This window comes from Nyctereutes procyonoides, unplaced genomic scaffold (assembly GCF_905146905.1).
Source record: "Nyctereutes procyonoides isolate TBG_1078 unplaced genomic scaffold, NYPRO_anot_genome, whole genome shotgun sequence".
NCBI lineage: Eukaryota > Metazoa > Chordata > Mammalia > Carnivora > Canidae > Nyctereutes > Nyctereutes procyonoides.
In genome coordinates, this window is record NW_026575122.1 from 27604259 (window position 1) to 27627648 (window position 23390).

At 40.0% G+C, this 23390-nt stretch overlaps 1 protein-coding gene and 1 pseudogene across 1 annotated transcript in view; both read right to left on the bottom strand.

Annotated features, from left to right (window-relative positions):
• Positions 1 to 10901: 10901 nt before the first annotated feature.
• On the bottom strand, positions 10902 to 12115 carry LOC129516981 (eukaryotic initiation factor 4A-I-like; annotated as a pseudogene).
• A 3945-nt stretch (positions 12116 to 16060) lies between these two features.
• CFAP54 (cilia and flagella associated protein 54) overlaps positions 16061 to 23390 on the bottom strand; it is a 299369-nt gene continuing 292039 nt past the window's right edge. Inside the window, 1 exon segment of the mRNA XM_055336223.1 lies at positions 16061 to 16488. Within this exon segment, the coding sequence (XP_055192198.1) occupies positions 16369 to 16488 (120 nt within the window). The 3' untranslated portion in view covers positions 16061 to 16368.

Consider the following 23390-nt stretch of genomic DNA (forward strand, 5'->3'; position numbering starts at 1 on the left):
GTTTCATTCTTCTGCATGTGGATGTCCAATTTTCCCAGCACCATTTATTGAAGAGACTGTCTTTCTTCCAGTGGATCGTCTTTCCTCCTTTATCGAATATTAGTTGACCATAAAGTTCAGGGTCCACTTCTGGGTTCTCTATTCTGTTCCATTGATCTATGTGTCTGTTTTTGTGCCAGTACCACACTGTCTTGATGACCACAGCTTTGTAGTACAACCTGAAATCTGGCATTGTGATGCCCCCAGCTATGGTTTTCTTTTTTAAAATTCCCTGGCTATTCGGGGTCTTTTCTGATTCCACACAAATCTTAAAATAATTTGTTCTAACTCTCTGAAGAAAGTCCATGGTATTTTGATAGGGATTGCATTAAACGTGTAAATTGCCCTGGGTAACATTGACATTTTCACAATATTAATTCTGCCAATCCATGAGCATGGAATATTTTTCCATCTCTTTGTGTCTTCCTCAATTTCTTTCAGAAGTGTTCTATAGTTTTTAGGGTATAGATCCTTTACCTCTTTGGTTAGGTTTATTCCTAGGTATCTTATGCTTTTGGGTGCAATTGTAAATGGGATTGACTCCTTAATTTCTCTTTCTTCAGTCTCATTGTTAGTGTATAGAAATGCCATTGATTTCTGGGCATTGATTTTGTATCCTGCCATGCTACCAAATTGCTGTATGAGTTCTAGCAATCTTGGGGTGGAGGCTTTTGGGTTTTCTATGTAGAGTATCATGTCATCGGCGAAGAGGGAGAGTTTGACTTCTTCTTTGCCAATTTGAATGCCTTTAATGTCTTTTTGTTGTCTGATTGCTGAGGCTAGGACTTCCAATACTATGTTGAATAGCAGTGGTGAGAGTGGACATCCCTGTCTTGTTCCTGATCTTAGGGGAAAGGCTCCCAGTGCTTCCCCATTGAGAATGATATTTGCTGTGGGCTTTTCGTAGATGGCTTTTAAGATGTCGAGGAAAGTTCCCTCTATCCCTACACTCTGAAGAGTTTTGATCAGGAATGGATGCTGTATTTTGTCAAATGCTTTCTCTGCATCTAATGAGAGGATCATATGGTTCTTGGTTTTTCTCTTGCTGATATGATGAATCACACTGATTGTTTTACGAGTGTTGAACCAGCCTTGTGTCCCGGGATAAATCCTACTTGGTCATGGTGAATAATTTTCTTAATGTGTTGTTGGATCCTATTGGCTAGTATCTTGTTGAGAATTTTTGCATCCATGTTCATCAGGGATATTGGTCTGTAATTCTCCTTTTTGGTGGGGTCTTTGTCTGGTTTTGGAATTAAGGTGATGCTGGCCTCATAGAACGAATTTGGAAGTACTCCATCTCTTTCTATCTTTCCAAACAGCTTTAGTAGAATAGGTATGATTTCTTCTTTAAACGTTTGATAGAATTCCCCTGGGAAGCCATCTGGCCCTGGACTCTTGTGTCTTGGGAGGATTTTGATGACTGCTTCAATTTCCTCCCTGGTTATTGGCCTGTTCAGGTTTTCTATTTCTTCCTGTTCCAGTTTTGGTAGTTTGTGGCTTTCCAGGAATGCGTCCATTTCTTCTAGATTGCCTAATTTATTGGCGTAGAGCTGTTCATAATATGTTTTTAAAATCGTTTGTATTTCCTTGGTGTTGGTAGTGATCTCTCCTTTCTCATTCATGATTTTATTAATTTGAGTCTTCTCTCTCTTCTTTTTAATAAGGTTGGCTAATGGTTTATCTATCTTATTAATTCTTTCAAAGAACCAACTCCTGGTTCTATTGATCTGTTCCACAGTTCTTCTGGTCTCAATTTCGTTGAGTTCTGCTCGAATTTTAATTAACTCTCTTCTTCTGCTGGGTGTCGGATCGATTTGCTGCTTCTTTCTCTAGCACCTTTATGTGTAAGGTTAGCTTTTGTATTGAGTTCTTTCCAGTTTTTGAATGGATGCTTGTATTGCGATGTATTTCCCCTCAGGACTGCTTTTGCTGCATCCCAAAGATTTTGAACGGTTGTATCTTCATTCTCATTAGTTTCCATGAATCTTTTTAATTCTTCCTTAATTTCCTGGTTGACCCTTTTATCTTTTAGCAGGATGGTCCTTAACCTCCACGTGTTTGAGGTCCTTCCAAACTTCTTGTTGTGATTGAGTTCTAATTTCAAGGCATTATGGTCTGAGAATATGCAGGGGACGATCCCAATCTTTTGGTATCAGTTCAGACCCGATTTGTGACCCAGTATGTGGTCTATTCTGGAGAAAGTTCCATGTGCACTTGAGAAGAATGTGTATTCAGTTGAGTTTGGATGTAAAGTTCTGTAGATATCTGTGAAATCCATCTGGTCCAGTGTATCATTTAAAGCTCTCGTTCTTTGGAGATGTTGTGTTTAGAAGACCTATCGAGGGTAGAAAGCGCTAGATGAAGTCACCAAATATAAGTGTATTATTATCTAAGTATTTCTTCACTTTGGTTAATAATTCGATTGAAGTATTTGGCAGCTCCCACATTCGGGGCATATATATTGAGGATTGTTAAGTCCTCTTGTTGGATAGATCCTTTATGTATCATATAGTGTCCCTCTTCATCTCTCACTACAGTCTTCGGGGTAAATTTTAGTTCATCTGATATAAGGATGGCTAACCCAGCTTTCTTTTGAGAACCATTTGAATGGTAAATGGTTCTCCAACCTTTTATTTTCAGGCTGTAGGTGTCCTTCTGTCTAAAATGAGTCTCTTGTAGACAGCAAACAGATGGGTCCTGCTTTTTTATCCAGTCTGAAACCCTGCGCCTTTTGATGGGATCATTAAGCCCGTTCACGTTCAGAGTTACTATTGACAGATATGAGTTTAGTGTCATCATGATATCTATTCAGTCCTTGTTTTTGTGGATTGTTCCACTGAACTTCTTCTTAAAGGGGAATTTTAAGAGTCCCCCTTAAAATTTCTTGCAGAGCTGGTTTGGAGGTCACATATTCTTTCAGTTCCTGCCTGTCTTGGAAGCTCTTTATCTCTCGTTCCATTTTGAATGAGAGCCCTGCTAGATAAAGTATTCTTGGTTGCATGTTCTTCTCATTTAGGACCCTGAATATATCCTGCCAGCCCTTTCTGGCCTGCCAGGTCTCTGTGGAGAGGTCTGCTGTTACCCTAATACTCCTCCCCATGAAAGTCAGGGATTTCTTGTCTCTTGCTGCTTTAAGGATCTTCTCTTTATCTTTGGAATTTGCAAGCTTAACTATTAGATGTCGAGGTGTTGAACGGTTTTTATTGATTTTAGGGGGAGATCTCTATTTCCTGGATCTGAATGCCTGTTTCCCTTCCCAGATTAGGAAAATTTTCAGCTACGATTTGTTCAAATATATATTGTGGACCTCTGTCCCTTACAGCGCCCTCGGGAACCCCAATTAAACGTAGGTTTTTCTTCCTCAGGCTGTCATTTATTTCCCTTAATCTGTCCTCATGGTCTTTTAATTGTTTGTCTCTTTTTTTCCTCAGTTTCCCTCTTTGCCATCAACTTGTCTTCTATGTCACTCACTTGTTCTTCCACCTCGTTAACCCTCGTCGTTAGGACTTCTAGTTTGGATTGCATCTCATTCAATTGATTTTTAATTTCTGCCTGATTGGATCTAAATTCTGCAGTCATGAAGTCTCGTGAGTCCTTAATGCTTTTTTCTAGAGCCACCAGTAGCTGTATAATAGTGCTTCTGAATTGGCTTTCTGACATTGAATTGTAATCCAGATTTTGTAACTCTGTGGGAGAGAGGACTGTTTCTGATTCTTTCTTTTGAGGTGAGGTTTTCCTTCTAGTCATTTTGCTCAGTGCAGAGTGGCCAAAAACAAGTTGTATTGGGAAAAGGAGAAAAAGAGAGGAGAGAAAGAAGGAAAGAAAAGAGAAAAAGAGAAAAAAAGGAAGAAAAAAGAAAAAAAGAGAAGAAAAAGAGAAAGAAAAAGAAAGAAAGGAAGAAGAAAAGAGTGGGGAAACAAACAAAAAGCAAAAAGCAAAAAAAAAAAAAACGAAAGAAAGAAAAAAAAAACACTGGGGAGTATCTTCTGATTCTGTATACTTTAAGTCCCTTGACTTCCCATGGAACTTGTCCTTGTAGCTGGTCTTCTGGGGGAGGGGCCTGTTGTGCTGATTTTCCGGTGTCAGCACTTGGGGAAGCTGTTCTGCCCCTGCCTGGTGCAGGGCTCAGTGACTATGTTTTTGTTTATCAGGTGAGGCCACTGTGAGGCTCAGTGGGGTTGTTTACCCCGGAGGCCCTGGAGGAACAACCGCAGTGGCGGTGGCCAGCTCTGGAGCCCTGGAGTCAGCTCCTGCAGTAACCACAGAGCTCTGGGTCTGCAGGGCCTGGAGGCTCCAGGGCCGGGCCGCTGATCTGCTCAGCTCGGGGCAGGAGCGTCCTTGCTGTCCTGGGCCCTCCCGGCCTCTGCCTGTCCCGGGGGAGGCCGGATCCTGGGCTGTGTCCCGGCGCCCTGTGCTCCGGGGCCTGCGCTGTGGATTCGCGCTCCCGCCCCGCAGCCCCCTCCGCGGAGCCGCCGCCCGAGCCCCTCCGAGCTGCTCCGGGTCCCGCTGTGCGCGCTGCAGCCCTTAGGGAGCTCGGCGCACTCTCCCCGGGGCGCAGGTGTCTGTTAGTGTCCCCGGGAGCCCGAGGGCATCCCCGCCCTCCTGGGGTCCTGCTCCACCTCCCTGCGAGCCCCTTTCCGCCCGCCCGGGAAGGTTGGTGCAGCTCCTGCTCCTCCGGGACGGGGCTCTCCTGTCCTGGGGACACTCGCCCCGGCCTCAGCCTGGCTCCTCGCGGGGCCCCTCCCCCTCGGAGGCCTTTTGTTTCCTTATTTCTCTTTCCCGGTCTTCCTACCTTGATAGAAGCGCAAACTCTTCTCACTGTAGCATTCCAGCTGTTCTCTCTTTAAATCTCAGGCTGAATTCGTAGATTTTCAGGATGATTTGAAGGTTATCTAGGTAATTTGGTGGGGACAGGTGACCTGGGGACCCTACTCTTCCGCCATCTTGCCCCTCCTCCACCTTCCATGTTTCTGATGAGACATTCGTCTACTCTTACCATTGTTCTATTCCTTAAGATGCTACACCTTTTCTCTTCTAGATGGCTTTATATTTTTTTCCTATCTTTGGTTTTTAGAAGTTTGAATATGATTTGCTTGGGTATGGGTCCTTATTTAAAAGGCAGAAATAATTTCTGTGAGCCAAAGATGTGGACTGGCTTTGATGCTTGCCATTTCACAAAATCAGTCTATTTTTTTTCTTCCATGGTACCTGATTTGATATTAAGTTGATCTGACAGGGCAGCCCCGGTGGCTCAGCGGTTTAGCACCGCCTTCAGCCCAGGGCCTGATCCTGGAGACCTGGGATCAAGTCCCAGGAAGGGCTCCCTGCGTGGGGCCTGCTTCTCCCTCTGCCTGTGTCTCTGCCTCTGTGTGTGTGTGTCTCATGAAAAAATAAATAAAATCTTAAAAAAAAAAGTTCATGTAACAAATTTTTTTTTTTATTTCAGAGATTATAGTTTTAAGTTCTGGGATTCCCATTTGATTCTTTTCTATACTTTATATAACTTTCTTGATATTCCTCATCTCTTTACCTATTATATTAATCTTCCTAATAGATTCCTTTACATGTGTAACATAGTTATTTTAAAGTCTTCATCTGCAATTTCTAACATCTGGGACTTTAATAGATCTGTTTTGCTATCTTTCTCCTTGATTGTGGGTACATTTTCTGGCTTCTTTGTATAAATACAGTGATTTTAAAATTATATACTGCACATTGTGGACAATATATTGTAGATGACACATTATTTTCCTTTGAAGAATATTGAGTTTTGTTCTAGGAAACCATTAAACTACTGACAAATCACTTTCATCTTGTGGAGGATTGGATGAAATTGTTGTTTTGCCCTGAGGCCTGAGTTGTCATTCTTAGTCCTGGGATTCACATTCTTAAGGCATGGCCCTCTTAGGGTTTCAATGAAAAGTACAAAGAATTTAAGTCTCTTTTACTTGGCTGGTCTTGAATTCCAAAACTTGTCTCTCTAGCACCAGGCACCTACTGAAATTTCTGCTCAGCTCTTCAAACCTTCCAGGTCTTACTTTCCACTGAATTCCTTGGGATACGATTATATGCAAGTGCAGCCAACAATTTGAGGGGAATTTGTGCAGATTTTGGGTCTTCCCACTCTGTCACCCAATTTTTTGAAATATCTTTCCTTAACTTCTAACTATTCTGACAACGCCACACTCTGCCTTGCAAATCCTCAGTCCCTTCCATCTGCTTCTTCCTGACTGAGCTCTATCCCTCATCTACTTTACAAGATGAGGAGTGCCCTCCAGGAAAAAGCTATTCAAATATGGCTCTTGGGGTGCCTGGGTGGCTCAGTCAGTTAAGCATCTAACTCTTAATTTGGCTTTTATCATGATCTTAGGGTGGTGAGATTGAGCCCTGCATAGGGCTCAGCATTCAGCAGGGAGTCTGAGATTCCCTCTCCCTCTGTCCCTCCTCCCTGCACTCTACTATGCTCTCTTCTCTAAAACAAATAAATAAATCTTTTAATAAATAAATAAATGTCTATCTTACATAGCTTTTTTCCCCCTTTATTTTAAGGATCACATCCCCCTCAATTTCTGTATATTTTCTCCAGGGCTTCAAATAGTTATTTGAATTCTGATTTTATGATTATTTACACTTCTTTTTAGTCCAAAGTTCAAAGTTGTTATGGCTAAATGATAGCTCAACGAATGCTACTCTGCTAATAACTAGAAGTTAATACCTCCTGTTATAAATAAATAAATAAATAAATAAATAAATAAATAAATAAATAAATTCTCTGGTCTTTCTAGGCAAAATTGAACTTTCCTGATAGGTGCATGTAATGATATAAGATATAATTAAAGTGAGAGCTAACTGCACTGTGGGCCTGCTAGCCACTGTTACAAGTGCTTCATCCATTCCTGACTTATAGATGAGAAAGCTCAAGTGCAGAGAGGTGAAGAAACTTACTCTAGTTTATGTGGCTGGTCAATAGGAAAGCCAGGACTCCAGTCCACATGGCCCATTGTCATCATTGGCTATCTTAGCCACTGCATAGTGATGCTATGCTATTTAAGTGTGGGTTGCCTTTCCTGATGGAGACAGTTTAGAGGGGATTTCAGCTTGCGGCAGAGAAGGACTGAACTGAATAAACTTTATGTTTCTTTAAAATCAATGAATCCGTTTCCTATAAAAATTATAATCTTCGATCAACCAAAAATATTTTCACATTAGAAAAATTATTTTCCCTCAGTCAGAAATCCAGAAAATGTACACACAAAATGGTATTTCCATGTATACTCAGCTCCCACAGAATTGTTTCTCTTTTCTCTACTTTAGAATCTGACTTACAGCACCTCAAGCAAACTATATATTGTGGTTTTTGCCTGAACTGCCTGCTGCAGTGCTGGTTATATATTGCGTTCATTTCTGAATGTGGTGTTGAGTTTGATAAGCCAACTTACTTCAAGCAATTCAAATCAACAAACTTTGAAGTTTTGAAAAAACAGCCATTTTGGTGTGTTTTTCCATGCCACCCCAAACGCATTTGGAAAGTAATTTTAACCAGTAAAATTGCTCTAAGAGTAAAAGCCACATTTAGGTTTTTTTTCTGAAACTGTTTCTAAGATCAATAAAAATATCCCTTTTCCTGATACCTGTCCCGTGTGACATGCCTCCCACATTGTTTTAAGCTGATTTGTCAGAAGTGGATATTGTTTTGCAAAAAAAGAAACAAGCAAAATAAGTGAAAAATTCTTGAAAAAAATTCTGCAAAATACAACCCCTTGGAAGTCTATGATCTTTAAGATGATCTATGAAATGGGCTGCGTTTCACTTCAGGCTGCCCTTGAAGAAACAGTTCATTTAGAATATATTCTCATAAGGCCCCCCAGGAAAAAACTGTTCTCCAGAATTAGTACTGGGAGTACCAGCACTTCTACATACATGGTCTGTTTTCACCTCACAACACTGTTGATCTTGTAGTGTGCTGCACTTCCTTGTCAACACACACTGCCGGAGAGCATGCAGCCCCATCTGTGGCTGGCCCCTAGTTACTGTAAAGGTGGTAATACCATCTTTTTTTTTTTTTTTTTTTTTTTTTTTAAGAAATTAATTCAACTCCTGTCTCCAGCGTAAGTGAGATGACAGTTGGGTCCTACCTTTGTTTCCTTTGCCTCATTTTTCTTAGCTGGCTTTAACTAATATTAGCTTTGTATTGAATGCACACTTGTAAGCTCTCTTCCATCCTTTTTGAGCAGGTCTGACTATAACTGACTAAATGATCAGGATTTGATGACCATAGTTTTAAAAACAAGGACCATTGAACTGTAAATGAAAGTCGAGAGAGGCAGATGAAAACCTGAAAACAATGTCATGAATTATATGAAAAGAGTTAATAGCCTGGACATCGAAAGATCTTGGAAATCAACAAATAACAACAGCAACAAAATAGATGGACATACAGGTAAAGGTCCTGAAGAGGCATGAAAATAGAAAAACATGTGATGAGCCCATGACAAATATAAGAATCATTCAACTTCAGTTGTGGTCAAAGAAACATGAATCAAAATTTAATGAGAAACTTCCATTAAAAATGGGGAAATAAATTCATTGGTTCCTTGAAATCCACCTACCTTGCTCCCTGACCTTGCTTGAGATAGGCATATTTGCCTATCTGCCCAGTAAAATAGAGTGGGTCCGGTGTGAGCAAGGGCATGGTACGTGAAGGCATGAGGGGGCAGCAGGAAAGACAGGTCCAAGGCAGAGGAGACGCTGAGGCTGAATCTAGAATGAAGAGCTGGTATCATTAGATGTTATTCTTTTTGAAGGAAGGGAATCGTGGCATTTTTCGTGGCTGCTCTCTGGCACATAGTGGGCACTTGATAAATGTTTTCTAACTGAAAAGAGTGAGAAAGGACATTCTTGCCAAAAAGCAAAGGCACAAAGTAATGAATAAAATCCATCAAATGAACAATGTGTGCTTGAACAAATGAGCTAAGTTTTTCAGGGAAATACTAGTCTATCTACGAAGGAAATTTAAATGACCAGCCTCCAAAGGACAAAATGAAGATTTGATATATTTTTTTCCTTCCAATGGATCATTATCAAATACTTCGCTATGAGGAAGTAGAGCTCTAGACCATACTTTTGGATCTAATGACATCCTGATTTTTCTAACCATCTCATCCAGACTACCAGGTCTAAACACTCCCAATTCAGGCATTTTCCCAACCAATATGCTCTGGAAAGGTGTCTGTGCTGCACCTTAGGAAATATGGATAGTTGCCTCAAATCTCAATACTTTAAACTCTAAGATTGTGTTTCTCTGGCTATTAAGGAAGACAATTAGATATGTTGTAGGACATGTATTTAAATGTTAACATTGTTGAACAGCAGTGGATTTCTGGGTAACTTTTATTTTCTACTTTGTACCTTTTAATATTTCAAAAATTCTCAATATTAGTTCTGAAATGTTTTTGTAATGATGAGAAGTCAGTTCAAGTTATTCTTGTGACTCTTGCAGGGAATAATTAAATTAGGACAGTTGTGAAACTCATGGAAAATCTTCAAATTATTTAGAAATGTCCTGAGTTTTCTTTCACATTGTGGACAGTTTTAAGGAGGGTTCAAGGTGATTTGCACTTTGGCAGAATGTGTTTTTTTAGACCTGTTCTATTCTAAGTTATTAAATACAAAATGTATAAATGTTATTAAAAATACCAAACAGGACCAAAGGCAATTTATTAGCAATTAATTTTGTGTTATTTCCAAGGCTCCAGTTGAAAATGTCCTTGTTGTAATAAAATTCCTATGCCTCTTAACCCAGCATTTTAACTAATGAATTTAATTGTGAAGAAAACTGCTGTCACTAAAGCTTTCCTCTTAATCATGCCTCTATTTATGACCAAAAAAATATGTTGCTATGGAAATTTTAGTGTCAGACTTGCATCTCATAAAGCTCTACTGAAGTGTAAAGCAAAAATAGGAAACGAGTCTCAGTAAAGAAAAACTTCTTCCTTAATATATTTTTAAAAGCATTGAAATTATGGATAGTAGATGGATTTTACAAATGAACCTCATTTTGCATAACAAGTCATGTAAAAAGTTCTGCATATATTCCAATTTTAGGAAAATCAAATAATTTAAAGTGTAACTAGGGAACTTACCGTTGACAGGCACTGCTCAAGGAATCTGCCTCAATTTAATTAAGCATATATTGAGGCCCTACTATCTTAAGAAACAATATTTTCATAGATTGAATTTTCCAAAATGAGCATGTATGTAACTTGACATTAGTTTCAAAATGATTTTCAGTTGTCATTAAAACCCTAAATTATAGAACCAGATGTGAACTACAGCTATATAATGAGACCAGAGTCACAACTCACATTTAATAGCTATTTACCCATAGGTGAGTCAATAACCACATAAAGCACGCTGGCCAACAAGATAAAGAAGGTAGACGATGTACTGGCTTTTTAGCTTATGAAATACCTCGCATATGCAAAAAGTGGAGACCAATATAACAAGCCCCCAACTTAAAAAAGACAATTTTACAAGTACAAATGAAACTTCTTGGGCCTTCTTACTAGATCTCATTCCCCCTTCTTTATCCAAGAGGTGACTCCAAACCTGAATGTTGGGTTGCCCGTGAACCTGCACTGAGAAACATAGTACTTACTTACACAACTACAAATACTCTGTATTATGTCATTTTGCCTTTTTTTTTCCTTCTTTTGCCTCAAAAAGCGACATTTATTCAAAGAAAAAAATAGGAAAAAAGTGACAAGATGTCCATCCCTTGGCTCCCTTTCCTCCCCCCTCCTGCTCTTCTTCTGCCCCCCAGACTGAGGCCCGGGTCAGGCTAGGTAGCGGACCACCCTTCAGATGAGGTCAGCAACACTGAGGGGCATTTCCTCCATGGAGGTGTTGTAGAAGGTCTCAATGTCTCAAAGAGTCCTCTTTTCTTCTGTCACCGTGTTAATAGCCACACCCTTACGGCCGAATCGTCCACCATGACCGATTCTGTGGATATAGTTTTCCCTGTTGGTAGGAAGGTCATAGTTGATGACTAGAGACACCTGCTGCATGTCGATGCCTCTGACCAGCAAGTCAGTGGTAATCAGTGCTCTGCTAAGAGCCCGAGCAGAACTCCCTCATGATAACATCTCGCTCCTTCTGGTCCATGTCTCCGTGTATGGCAGACATGGTGAAGTCTTGGGCGTGCATCTTCTCTGTGAGCCAATCCACCTTCCTTCGGGTGTTGATGAAGATGACTGATGACTGCCTGCCTGATGGTCAGAGTCTCGTACAAGTCGCACAGTGTGTCCAGCTTCCACTCCTCTCGCTCCACATTGATGTAGAACTGGCGGATGCCCTCGAGGGTCAACTCCTCCTTCTTGACCAGTATCTGAATGGGGTCCTTCATGAACTTCTCGGTTACCTCAAGCACATCAGAAGGCATCGTGGCAGACAGCAAAACCACTGGGTGTTGCTGTTGAGCTTTTGGAATATGTCATAGATCTGCTCCTTGAATCCACGGCTTAACATCTCATCAGCTTCATCCAGTACAAACATTTTGATGTATTTGGGAGACAGGTATCTCCGGTTCAGCATGTCAAACACATGACCCGGTATGCCCACGATGATATGGGGAGACTCCCTCTGAAGCTTCTGCACCTCAGCATGTACGTTGGTCCCCTCAATGCAGGCATGGCAGGAAGCACCCATGTAATCTCCTAATGACTACCTTCTGTATCTGCTGAGCCGACTCCCTAGTGAGTGCCAGGACGAAGGCCTGTGTAGCCTTTAGATCCAATTCAATTTGTTGCAGAATCGATATGGCAAAGTGGCTGTTTTCCCAGTCCCAGATTGGGCTTGAGCGATCACATCCTTTGATACAAGGAAGACTGGCTCGCTGCTGGATGGCAGAAGGCTTCTCGAAACCATAGGCATAGATGCCACGGAGAAGGGACTCAGAGAGGTTCATGTCATCAAAGCTGTCAACAATCTCATTCCAGTTACTATCGATGACGCCTTCGGGCTCCATCCCATCAGGGCCATTGTCTCTGGATCGGGAATCCTGACTCGCAGACATGATCCTTAGAAAACTCTTTTGCCTGTTTTAAAAACTTTTATATGAATGATGTGTTCATATGTTTTCTGCAACACTTCACTTTTCTCTTTTGCTCAACCTACTTTTGAAGTGCATCCAGATACATATGTCTCTTTAATTCATTTACAACTATTGTGCAGTAGTGTGTTACACATTCATTTCTTTCCTTTCTTTTCTTTCTTTTTTTTTTTTTAAGAGACACAGAGAGAAGGAGAGAGAGAGACATAGGCAGAGGGAGAAGCAGGCTCCACGCAGGGAGCCTGATGTGGGATTCAATCCCGGGACTCCAGGATCACACCCTGGGCCAAAGGCAGGGACTAAACCGCTGAGCCCCCCAGGGATCCCTACACATTCATTTCTAATTCCTGTGTACTGTTGTGCTGTATGACTACACTGCTATTGATCTATTCTCCACCTGAGGAATACCAGGTAGATTTGGTTTTCTGTGTTTTTGTTTTTTTGCTATTGTAATCAAGGCATCAGTGAACATTTTTGCACGAGTTTCCTTGGGTGTGTGGGCAAAGCTTCTTTGGGGGGATATACCACCAACGTCTCAAGTATGGGAAAACAAGAAAAGGCGGTTAAACAGTGGACTTCCTGGTCCACTGTATTCTTCCCTAATCCACAGTTAAGGGCTTGTCCAATCCTGTGCACACATAGGTAATTTTCAACTACTAAAATTTATGTTTCCATAGCTGGAAGATACCCTTGACGACATTATACATATTTCACCTTGATTTCCAGGCTTCATGGACAGCTTGTCCATTCCAAGATATGTTAACAAACAGTGAGGTACTCGGTCTCAAGCTAAATAAAACCCAAAGGAAGGGGGGGCAGACTCACACACTTATGACACTTTACAGCTAAGGCTATCAGACTGCTTGTGAAAATACAACAACGCAAAACTCTGTGCTGAAGGGCACTAGTAAGAGCCAAATGAGCAGGGCACCAGCAAGCACCCAAGGAGCCCCGGGACCTCGCTGCTCTGCCATTTGAATTAGGATGGAGAGATTTCATTTAAATGTGCAGAAGGAAAGGAAGAGCAATACAGACTAGAGACAGAAACCAAGTTTCTAGCACTCTCCAGAAATGTGCCATTTTCCCCCTGCAATTCAATGAAGGAGAACAAGTCTGCTGGGATGGGCAATGTGTAAAGCGCCTACACGGGAAGTGAACCGAGACTACTGCATTTAAGCCTCTGAATAGCTGGCAGGTGGTCAATTTCTAAAGCAATTTCTTGGAGATTGATATGGAGAAAGATCTGGGAAGCTCTGGGATTTTATTACCCATCACTTAGCTGCTGGCACTGGCTCCTGTTCTCCGGCTCCCTGCTCCCCTCCCCTCTCTCTCGGCTTCCCTTTTCCCCCTTTCGGTTTGCGTCCTGTCACTCTCTGTTATAATTAAAATGGAAAACATTGCAGGTGTCTGCTATAAAGCATTTGCAGATATTGTATAGTACATGAAGAAATAAGCAGCTGCAAATTGTGTAATTTGGTCTTTAAAAAAAAAAACAAAACACCCTGAAAGACATTCTGGAAATAAACACATCTTTCACCCTGGTAGGTTTGAATTTTCTTTTTGTTTGTACTTCAGCCCATTTGCTCATTATTTCCTCACTGCCTTGTATGGAAAGTTTCAGCTTTAACTAGTGAGTGCTCCTCTTTTAGAGGAGATGGGGGAATTTCTGGAATCATGGCTTAAAATGGGGCAACTGTGTCTGTAGGGTGTGGTGCAGCCTTAGGCAGAGTTTCTCTCAGTCAAAACAATGCCTAAGAATAACAGCAGCTGTAAGTTACTAAAAGTGGAGAAAAAAATAAACATGTTGAAATATTTATTATCTGTGATAGTTGGAAGGGATCCACCATCCCCAAAGGAAACCAGTATACTGGCATGTATGACAATGGGGACACCCCAGTCCCCACTCCCACAGCCTTGTTTCCTTGGGTGCATCCATTCAGGTCTGCAAGTCATTTAAAAAAAAAAAAATCTGCTCCTAGGGTAGACAATAGGTGTTCCAGTTTTAGCTTGAGGCTCAGCTATGTCTTCCTTCTCCTTGACTTTCAAATTTCCTGGAGCAATGGAGTGGGTGTAAGAGCTGTGGAAGCCAGTGTAGCAATGAAGAGTTAAAATGCTCCAGTCAGATTTAAGTCTTGGCTCTACCTCTAGCTGTGATCATTGGGCAAATTATCTAATTGCCTTATGCTTTTGTTTCCTCATCAGTATTATGGGGTCAGTCATCCTATGTGAATCATGGTCAGGATTCTCATGAGGACAGGAGGAGATAACGCATAGGAAGCATATAATATCGTGTCTAGCATGGCAAATGCTCCAGAAAGGTTAGGCAGTAATGGCAGTGGTAGCAGTGGTGGAGGTGGTGGTGATACCTTCACTTCCCCTCCTTTTAGAGCCCCATAGTGCCGTCTTGCGTGGTCACATCCATCCATCCATCCATCCATCCATCCATCCATCCATCCATCCAAGAAATGTTACAGACATGTGCCAGGCATTATTCTAGGGTCCTGTAAATAGTGCATGCCTTTATATCCACTAATGTTTAAAATAAAGAAAAATGAAAAGCACCCATTTAGTAAAAATTTATTAGTGGAAGACATGAATATGCACTCGTTGGAAATTAACATTAGGTTGAAGTGAATGGCCGTGGCTACTAGTGATGCTACACTTTCACTCCAGTATTAAATGTGCAGGTAATTTCTTGTGCCTTTTTTGCCCCTGGTGGCTAAACTTCCCATAAGTTAAACTTTCCCTGTGAGAAACACAAAACCCCTGAAAGCATCCTCTCTCCCACGAGGGAAATTTATAAACTCCAGTGTCTGGCCGAAGGATTAGGAAGCCCTCACCACATAAGAGCTGCCACTATCCTAATGGCTTTTCTGCAAGACCTAAATTTTATTTCCTATGAAGGTATAGCCATCAGGCAATTTCCTTTTCTGAACTCAATGGAAAATATTTTGTTCTTTTCTCTTTCTCTGCAGCATAGTTTCCTACTGGCTTTGTCTCTATTTCTTCCTTTTCCATTGTATACTGCATACTTATCTTCTCTGAAAGTCATTCCATTATTTTTTTCATACATTCATTCATTTTCACTTAACATTTATTGAATGTTCACTAGTGTCAGGAGTTTGCCACTCCTCTCCTTAATCACCGGTAAAAGTACCCCATGATATGCTAAATCAAGTCTGAAGTCTTTTTTTTTTTTTTTTTAGATTTTTTTTCATTTTCCCTTAACTATTCATGGGCCGGCATACATGAAGCATTTAGTACAGCATTCTTTGATGATAAATTAAATGGGTCAGAAATGCGTGATCCTCTTCCAACTTGGCAGGGAAATGATAACTCCTAGCAAAGGGCTATTACTACCTCAGGTATTGTGCTAAGCACCTTGTTACATCATCTCACTTACCCTAATTCACACAGCAATCCTATTAATAGCCTCATTCTACAGGTGAGGAAATGAAGGCTTAAAGAATCTGTTTCTTTCCTAAAGTTGCAGAACTCTGAAGTAGTGAAGTTACTGTTCAAACTCAGGTCTACATAATTCCATTGTCTATGCTCTAAAATTTTCTGCCATGTTGCCTCTCAGCAGCATAAAATATAAAAGGTCTTAATTTGCTACAGATTTCTTTCCAAGCCACGTAGACAAACTCCCAACGTTGAACTGATCATATGTTGACGTTTAATCCAGAGTTCCTCACCCGTGGCACTACTGACACTTTGGGCCAGATAATCCCTGGTTGTTGGGGGCTCTTCTGGGCATTGTAGGATAGGGAGCGGCATCCCTGGCTTCTACCCACTGAAGGCCACCAGCACCCTCCTCCCAGGCATAGCAATCAAAAGTGCCTTTAGACATTGCCACTTGTCCCCTGGAGGCAAAATTGTCCCCAGTTGAGATCCACTGTTTTAATCCATTCTTGATCTATGGACACATCTAAAGACAACCTCACATATGAACTATACAAACATGGAAATAGTTGCACGCTGCACACACATATTTTCTACGAACAATTCTGTAAGATGGTATTACGAAGCATTATCATTTAATTCAGATACAATGTAAGACATCACTCAAAGCTACAATTTTTGAGGAAATTTAGCTTCTGTAAGAAACAATTATATTTTGCTTGTTTTATAAGAAGACAGTTCCAAAAATGTATTCAAACCAAGAAAAACAGTATCAATTAAATCCTTTATAAGGTTAATTAACACGTAAAGAATGTTTAGGGAATAATCGACACCATCCAGTTGAAAAGGCTTCCTCCTGACACGATACAACCATTAGCAAGATCGAAAAGTCTCTCAAGATTGAATATAGATGGCAGCGAGATATCAAATGGAACCTGAGAAAAAGCAGAAAGTGTTCATGAAATGCATCATTTCAAACTGTTGGCTGAAGTGAAGTTCTCAAACCTACAAATACCAGTTCCATATAACGATTTTATGTGAAAGATATTTAACTCTTGCCTAAGGTAAAATGCAAAGTTTCATTTCTCTGCGCTGCTGAAATGTCACACACTATCATTTTAGATCCTATTAAGATTCATAGATTAGCCTATAAAACAGCAGATATTTTAGAAATAGAGACTATTTGCATCTCTATAATCACTGTAGATGATTCTAAAGGTAGGACTTTGGCCCTGTTCCTAACAAAACGCTTTCCTCCATTAACAGGCTGCCCAGTTGACAAATGTCCCTGTCTTACTGGAGCTTAAGTCCTGCCACAGTGAAGCAAATTATGTTTGGCGCCTACTCTCTCTGAAAGAGGCGCGAGGTTACCTGGTGCAGCCGAAGACACCTGAACAGATATGAAAGATGGAAAATAAGAGCACTGGTTATTTCATTGAGAGAGAGGTGGGAAGGTGAGAATAATAAACAGGAAGGAACGTTAACATTTCCTGGGGACCTATTCTATGCAGATCTAGATACTTTTGAAGATGAATGAGCAAATGTCTTGTAGAATGACCACTGCAGATTAGATCCTTGTGGGCCTAAATTCTGGCAAGAGATTAGAAGACAAGTTTTATTAATTTCTGGTCAAATTGTTAAACGAACTTTTTCTTCCTAAGGAAACACAGTTGAAACTAAAAGTGGAGGCTGATTTTTATTTCCTTTTCTTCACTTCGTTGGATTAAAACACGACCAAAGCATTCCAGTGCTTTCTAAAACTTAAAATAATAAAGAGGCGAAACAATTAATAGTGTCTTCCTTCCTCACTTGATCCTGAGGTACTAGGTATTACCAGTTTGAGGAGTATCTTCCCAAAACTTTTAAAGTCCTCTCACAAATGTATTATTCATGTGGGTTTTTCTTTTCCCTTTTTGCTTTCCTTCGTTTCTTGAAATAGGATAACTGGATTTCCATTATTTGCTTTTTCAACTACCAATATGTAAGAGAAATCCCTCCTTAATCAATTCAAGGAGACAGAATAAACTACATGGAGTTTAAGAGTGTGCATTCTGGGGTAAGACTGTTTTGTTCAAATTCAGACTTCACCACATACCAGCTATGTGAGCTTGAGTAAAATACTTGATCTGTTTGAATTTTAATTCTGTCATCCATAAAATTAGAATATTGTTATTACAATTGCTATCACAACATATTGTTGTTACAAGATGGAATGAATTTAAATATATACTCAGATCGGTGCCTAGCACACAATGAACACACAACAAAGGCTACATGTTACTATCCTTGTCGAACACACTCTTTTTTATGGTTACAAAACAATACATGGGATGGTCGTATCCTATTAATCAACCACTCGCCAGAGAGGTCGTCTCTAGTTTTTGTACATTTGTTTATTCATATACATCCTTGGACATCGATGCTCCTATTTCTGTACCACTGATTTCCCACAATGGTTTAGTTTAGTCAAAGGGTGTTCACATTTCACATTTTAACATTTCTTGTCAGATTACTTTTCCAATAGATTATGGCAGTTAACACTTCAATCATAAATACAGAGGTATAGATAACCAATAAACCCAGATCTTTTTGTTGAAAAGATTGTTCTTTCCTCCCTGCACTGCAAAGTCACCTTTGACATAAACCATGGGACCCAATATGCCTGGATCTCTTTCTGGACACTATTTTGTTCCATTGGTCTATATCTATACCCTCTCCAATCCCCCACTGTTATTACAGCTCTTTTGTAAGACTTGACAACTAGAAGTGTAATTCTATTTTTGTTCTTTTGTTCTTTTTTGTTGTTGTTGTTCTTTTTTTTAGATGGTTTTGGCTATTGTAGGTCCTTCACATTTCTGTGTTAATTCCCTGATGCTACTGTAAATGATAGCTTTTCAAATATTTCATTCATAAATTTTTCCCGATATATAGAAATAAAGTTTACATTTACATTTGAAAGCATATAGCAAATTTGCTAAATTCGCTTATTCATTCTAAGAGTTTATCTGAAGACTATTTTGGATTTTCTAAGTCTATAAATAATAAGAATTTTACTCCTTCCTTTCTCATACTTCCACCTTTCTGTGTTCTCCCTTTACTTCACTGGCTGAGAATCTTCAAGCTGTGTTAATTAGAAATGGTGACAGGAAGTCATAAACATATGATTAACTTTTTAATTCAGGGAAAAGGGAAAGGTTTATTTAATGAATGGCATTGTAAAAGAGCCTACTAATAAAATTCATTATTTTCTTTACTTATATCCTCTACTATTTTTGTTTAATTTTTTCCTAGGCATTTTGTTATTATTGTGAATGTTTTAAAGTTTTAAAATTTTTGTTTAAAATTATTATTCTTGAGGTGCCTGCTGGCTCAGATGGTGGAGAATGTGAATCTTGATCTCAAGGTTGTGAGTTTGAACCCACGTTGGGTGTAGAGATTACTTAAAAATAAAATCTTTTTAAAAATGGTTATTCTTAGTAGAAACAAAGTTATTGATTTTTATATCAGCCACTTTATCAGATTCTCTTAATCAAAGAAGACATAGACATGGCCAACATGCACATGAGAAAATGCTCCGCATCACTGGCCATCAGGGAAATACAAATCAAAACTACAATGAGATACCACCTCACCCCAGTGAGAATGGGGAAAATTAACAAGACAGGAAACAACAAATGTTGGAGAGGAAGCAGAGAAAAGGGAACCCTCTTACACTGTTGGTGGGAATGTGAACTGGTACAGCCACTCTGGAAAATTGTGTGGAGGTTCCTCAAATTGTTAAAAATAGAATTGCCCTACAACCCAGCAGTTGCACTGCTGGGGATTTACCCCAAAGATACAGGTGCAGTGAAACGCCGGGACACCTGCACCTCAATGTTTATAGCAGTAATGTCCACAATAGCCAAACTGTGGAAGGAGCCTCAATGTCCATCAAAAGATGAAAGGATAAGGAAGGTATGGTCTATGTATACAATGGAATACTATTCAGCCATTAGAAATGATGAATACGCACCATTTGCTTCGACATGGATGGAACTGGAGGGTATTATGTTGAGTGAAATAAGTCAAGTGGAAAAGGACAAACATTATATGTTCTCATTCATTTGGGGAATATAAAAATAGTGAAAGGGAATAAAGGGGAAAGGAGAGAAAATGAGTGAAAATATCAGTGAGGCTGACAGAACATGAGAGACTCCTAACTCTGGGAAATGAACAAGGGGTAGTGGAAGGGGAGGTGGGCGGGGGGTTGGGGTGATGGGGTGATAGGCACTGAGGGGGGGCACTTGATGGGATGAGCACTGGGTGATATGCTATATGTTGGCAAATAGAACTCCAATAAAAATAAATAAATAAAATAGAAATCTAAGAAGAAAAAAAATTCTCTTAATCCTTTTTAAACCCTTATATTTTCGTTTTGCAGTTATATCATTTACAAATAAATATAACTTCATTATTTGTTAGTATTTATGTTACATATGATTTTGTTCCCTTGCCTGATTGCAGTAGCTAAAAATCTGAAAGTAATATTGATTCCTAGAAGTGCTATGGAGTCCTGTTACTCCTAAAACTTCTACTTAAATTAGGAATAGGAGGAAGAAAACCACCTAAACATGTTCTGGGTAATTTATGAAATTTTATTTTATTAAACAGTAAAATTAAAAAGCCACTATCATCAAAAACATGGAGTTTGGTTTTTAAAAATGTTGAGTTAGGTGAAAATGAGAAATTTATCTCATAGAGTACACCAATGCTGTAAACATTAAGAGAATCTGAATGTGCTTTAGGAAGTCAGAGTTACATCTTTTCTCCAGAGAGTTCAAGATTTTAAAAATTAGAATTTATAAGATCTCAAGTAAAATGATACAGTTAAAGGTAAAACATTTCCTGAGACATGTTTCTTGAGTTGTATTTACTCAATCTTGATACCTGAACATTTAAAGTAAGCTCATATAATGTTTTATAATGTGAACACACCCATGAGGCTCAGAGACTTTTTTTAAGATTTATTTATTTATTTGAGGGTGGGAAGGGGCAGAGGGAGAAGGAGAGAATCTCAAGCAGACTCTCCTTTGAGCAGAACCTGACAGGGGGCTTAATCTCACAACCCTGAAATCACGACCTGACCCAATATTGAGTTGGATGCTTAACCCATTGGGCTACCCAGGTGCACCAGAGGTTCAGAGACTTTCAGTAACTCACCCAAACTCCCTAGGCTAGTACATATCATGTTCCTAACCACTCTGCTGTACCGCCTCTCCGCCCCGCTGCCCAACTGTTCTCTGAGCTCCCTCCCACCGTGTGTGGCATCCGTGAAATACCCCTGTTCCCTGCAGCCTCTCCTTCTACTCCTACCTGACTGCAAACTCCTGCTCCTCCTGTGGGCTCCATGGTGCTATTGACCCTTTTCCAGTTTTGGTATTTGGAAATTTTATGGAAGTTTCTAAGGCTTCCACAGGGAATTTCTCAAGTAAAGTCAAGCTTATGTGAAATTACTGAATTTCTTTTTTTTTTCCTGTTCCCTGCAGCCTCTCCTTCTACTCCTACCTGACTGCAAACTCCTGCTCCTCCTGTGGGCTCCATGGTGCTACTGACCCTTTTCCAGTTTTGGTATTTGGAAATTTTATGGAAGTTTCTAAGGCTTCCACAGGGAATTTCTCAAGTAAAGTCAAGCTTATGTGAAATTACTGAATTTCTTTTTTTTTTTTCCTTTTGCCATTCAATAGAGACAGGATTGGCGATTGTATAATTGTGGGGGAGCCTTTTATGTCTTTTGTAAGCAGCCTTGAATCTGAATTGTCTTGGATAAGGTACCAAGGAGTCCCGGTTCATTTCCATGGATCAAGAAAGGCTTTGTGGAGAGAAAGGAAGAAAACCACCTGGCAGGTAAGCAGACTGTAAATTAGTTCAAACAGGCTATGCTTTAAAGGGCAATAGTAAAGAAATGGTGATAGTTCTGCCTGTCTGGAAAGGATAGAAGTTGGAAATAATAGGAGGAAGGGAAAAGAGGTAATCAAGTTGGGGCACGCTGAAGGGGTTCATTGCCAGGGCTTGAGCTTGTCTGGGGGAGCTCTGAAAGTCACTGGACAGTTAAGGCTACTTGCCAATGCTATATTCTATAGGAGCTTCTGCATGAAAACTAGATTCTGTCCTAATGAAAGATTTTATTACTTCTGTTCTTTTGTTGCAATAACTTTCTTTGACTGAAAGAGAAGTCCTATAGTCTTCAAAATATCTCTGGTTTTTCTCAATCCAGTGAGTTTTTATTGAGCACCTACGTTGAGAACTCCCCTTGCTTCTCTCTCAGCACATTGTCAGTTGCCTTTTCATTGATTCTAAGAGTTAATGACCAAGAAGAAAGGGAGAACACCAAATCCACTCTTAGTAATTGGTAAGTGGGTTATGAAAACCTGTGGGCGTAGTGATATGGGTGGATTTAACTTTGTCTCCTTTCAAGAACTTTCAAACACAGAGAGTCAGAGCCATCAGGGGAAGAAAAGGTTTAAAAGCTTCAAGATAGGAAAACAAATGCTTTTTTCATCCAGCATTCTCACATAGAAGTTACTATACTATGTTAGAGTTCTATCTCAATATATCCCCCGAGTTTTCGAAGTTAATAATTTATTGGATTTTTTTCAGACTGGGAAAAACATTAATTCCAAAGTAGGAAGGATAATATGATACCAGCTTACTTAAGAATCAATATCATGAATGACTGGTGACCCATCCGATAAAAGTTCCAGATGAGAGGGAACTAGAGATCTTTGGTTTCACTTTACTTTATATGATTAAGAGAATCCCTTCACCAACAGTAACACATATTATCTCCCCAATATGACAAAAATAGCACCCAATCCTTAAGAAGGTGAGAAGGGCTTGTATACAACCCTGCTAGGCCACAGGAAATTTCACATGTTGCTGAGAACAAGATTTTTTTTTTAATTTTTATTTATTTATGATAGTCACACAGAGAGAGAGAGGCAGAGACACAGGCAGAGGGAGAAGCAGGCTCCATGCACCGGGAGTCCGACGTGGGATTCAATCCCGGGTCTCCAGGGTCGTGCCCTGGGCCAAAGGCAGGCGCCAAACCACTGCGCCACCCAGGGATCCCTGCTGAGAACAAGATTATCTTTCTCATTCTAGTTTTGTGTTAATAAAACTTTAAATACGGGTGGCTGGGTGGTTCGGTGGTTTGGTTCCTGCCTTTGGCCCACAGCGTGATCCTGGAGTCCCAGGATTGGGTCCCACATCGGGCTCTCTGCATGGAGCCTGCTTCTCCCTCTGCCTGTGTTTCTGCCTCTCTCTCTCTCTCTCTCTGTGTCTCATGAATAAATAAATAAAATATTTTTAAAAAATAAAAAAATTAAACTTTAAATATGACAGAAAAAAAGGCTCTTTTTAAAACATAATACGACATCAAAGGGTCATTTTGGTAAGAGTAGAAATCTTTTAAAATTAAATTTTAAAGAAATAACAGGATTATAAAGACATCTTGCAGGGAACAGGAAACTGAGAAACTAAAGGTGGGATATGGGAGAGAAAGAATTTATACAGAGAATTGGTTCAAATGTTATACTATCTAAAAATAGGATTGATTTCTTCTTAAATCATCATCACCACCACTACTATTGTCACTGTCACTGTCCCGGCACTGAGCCTTGGCTGTGCATGGCATTTCCTTGAGCTCCTGAGCAGAGTTCACCTTTTAATAAAGGACACTTCTTGTTCAGACATGTTGTCCCACATGTGCAGGAAACCAAATGTTTCAGTCAGGCCAGAAACCGTTCGGCCTTGTCTCTCCTCTTATATCTAAGCAGATGCCAAAAATGTTTTGAACAAT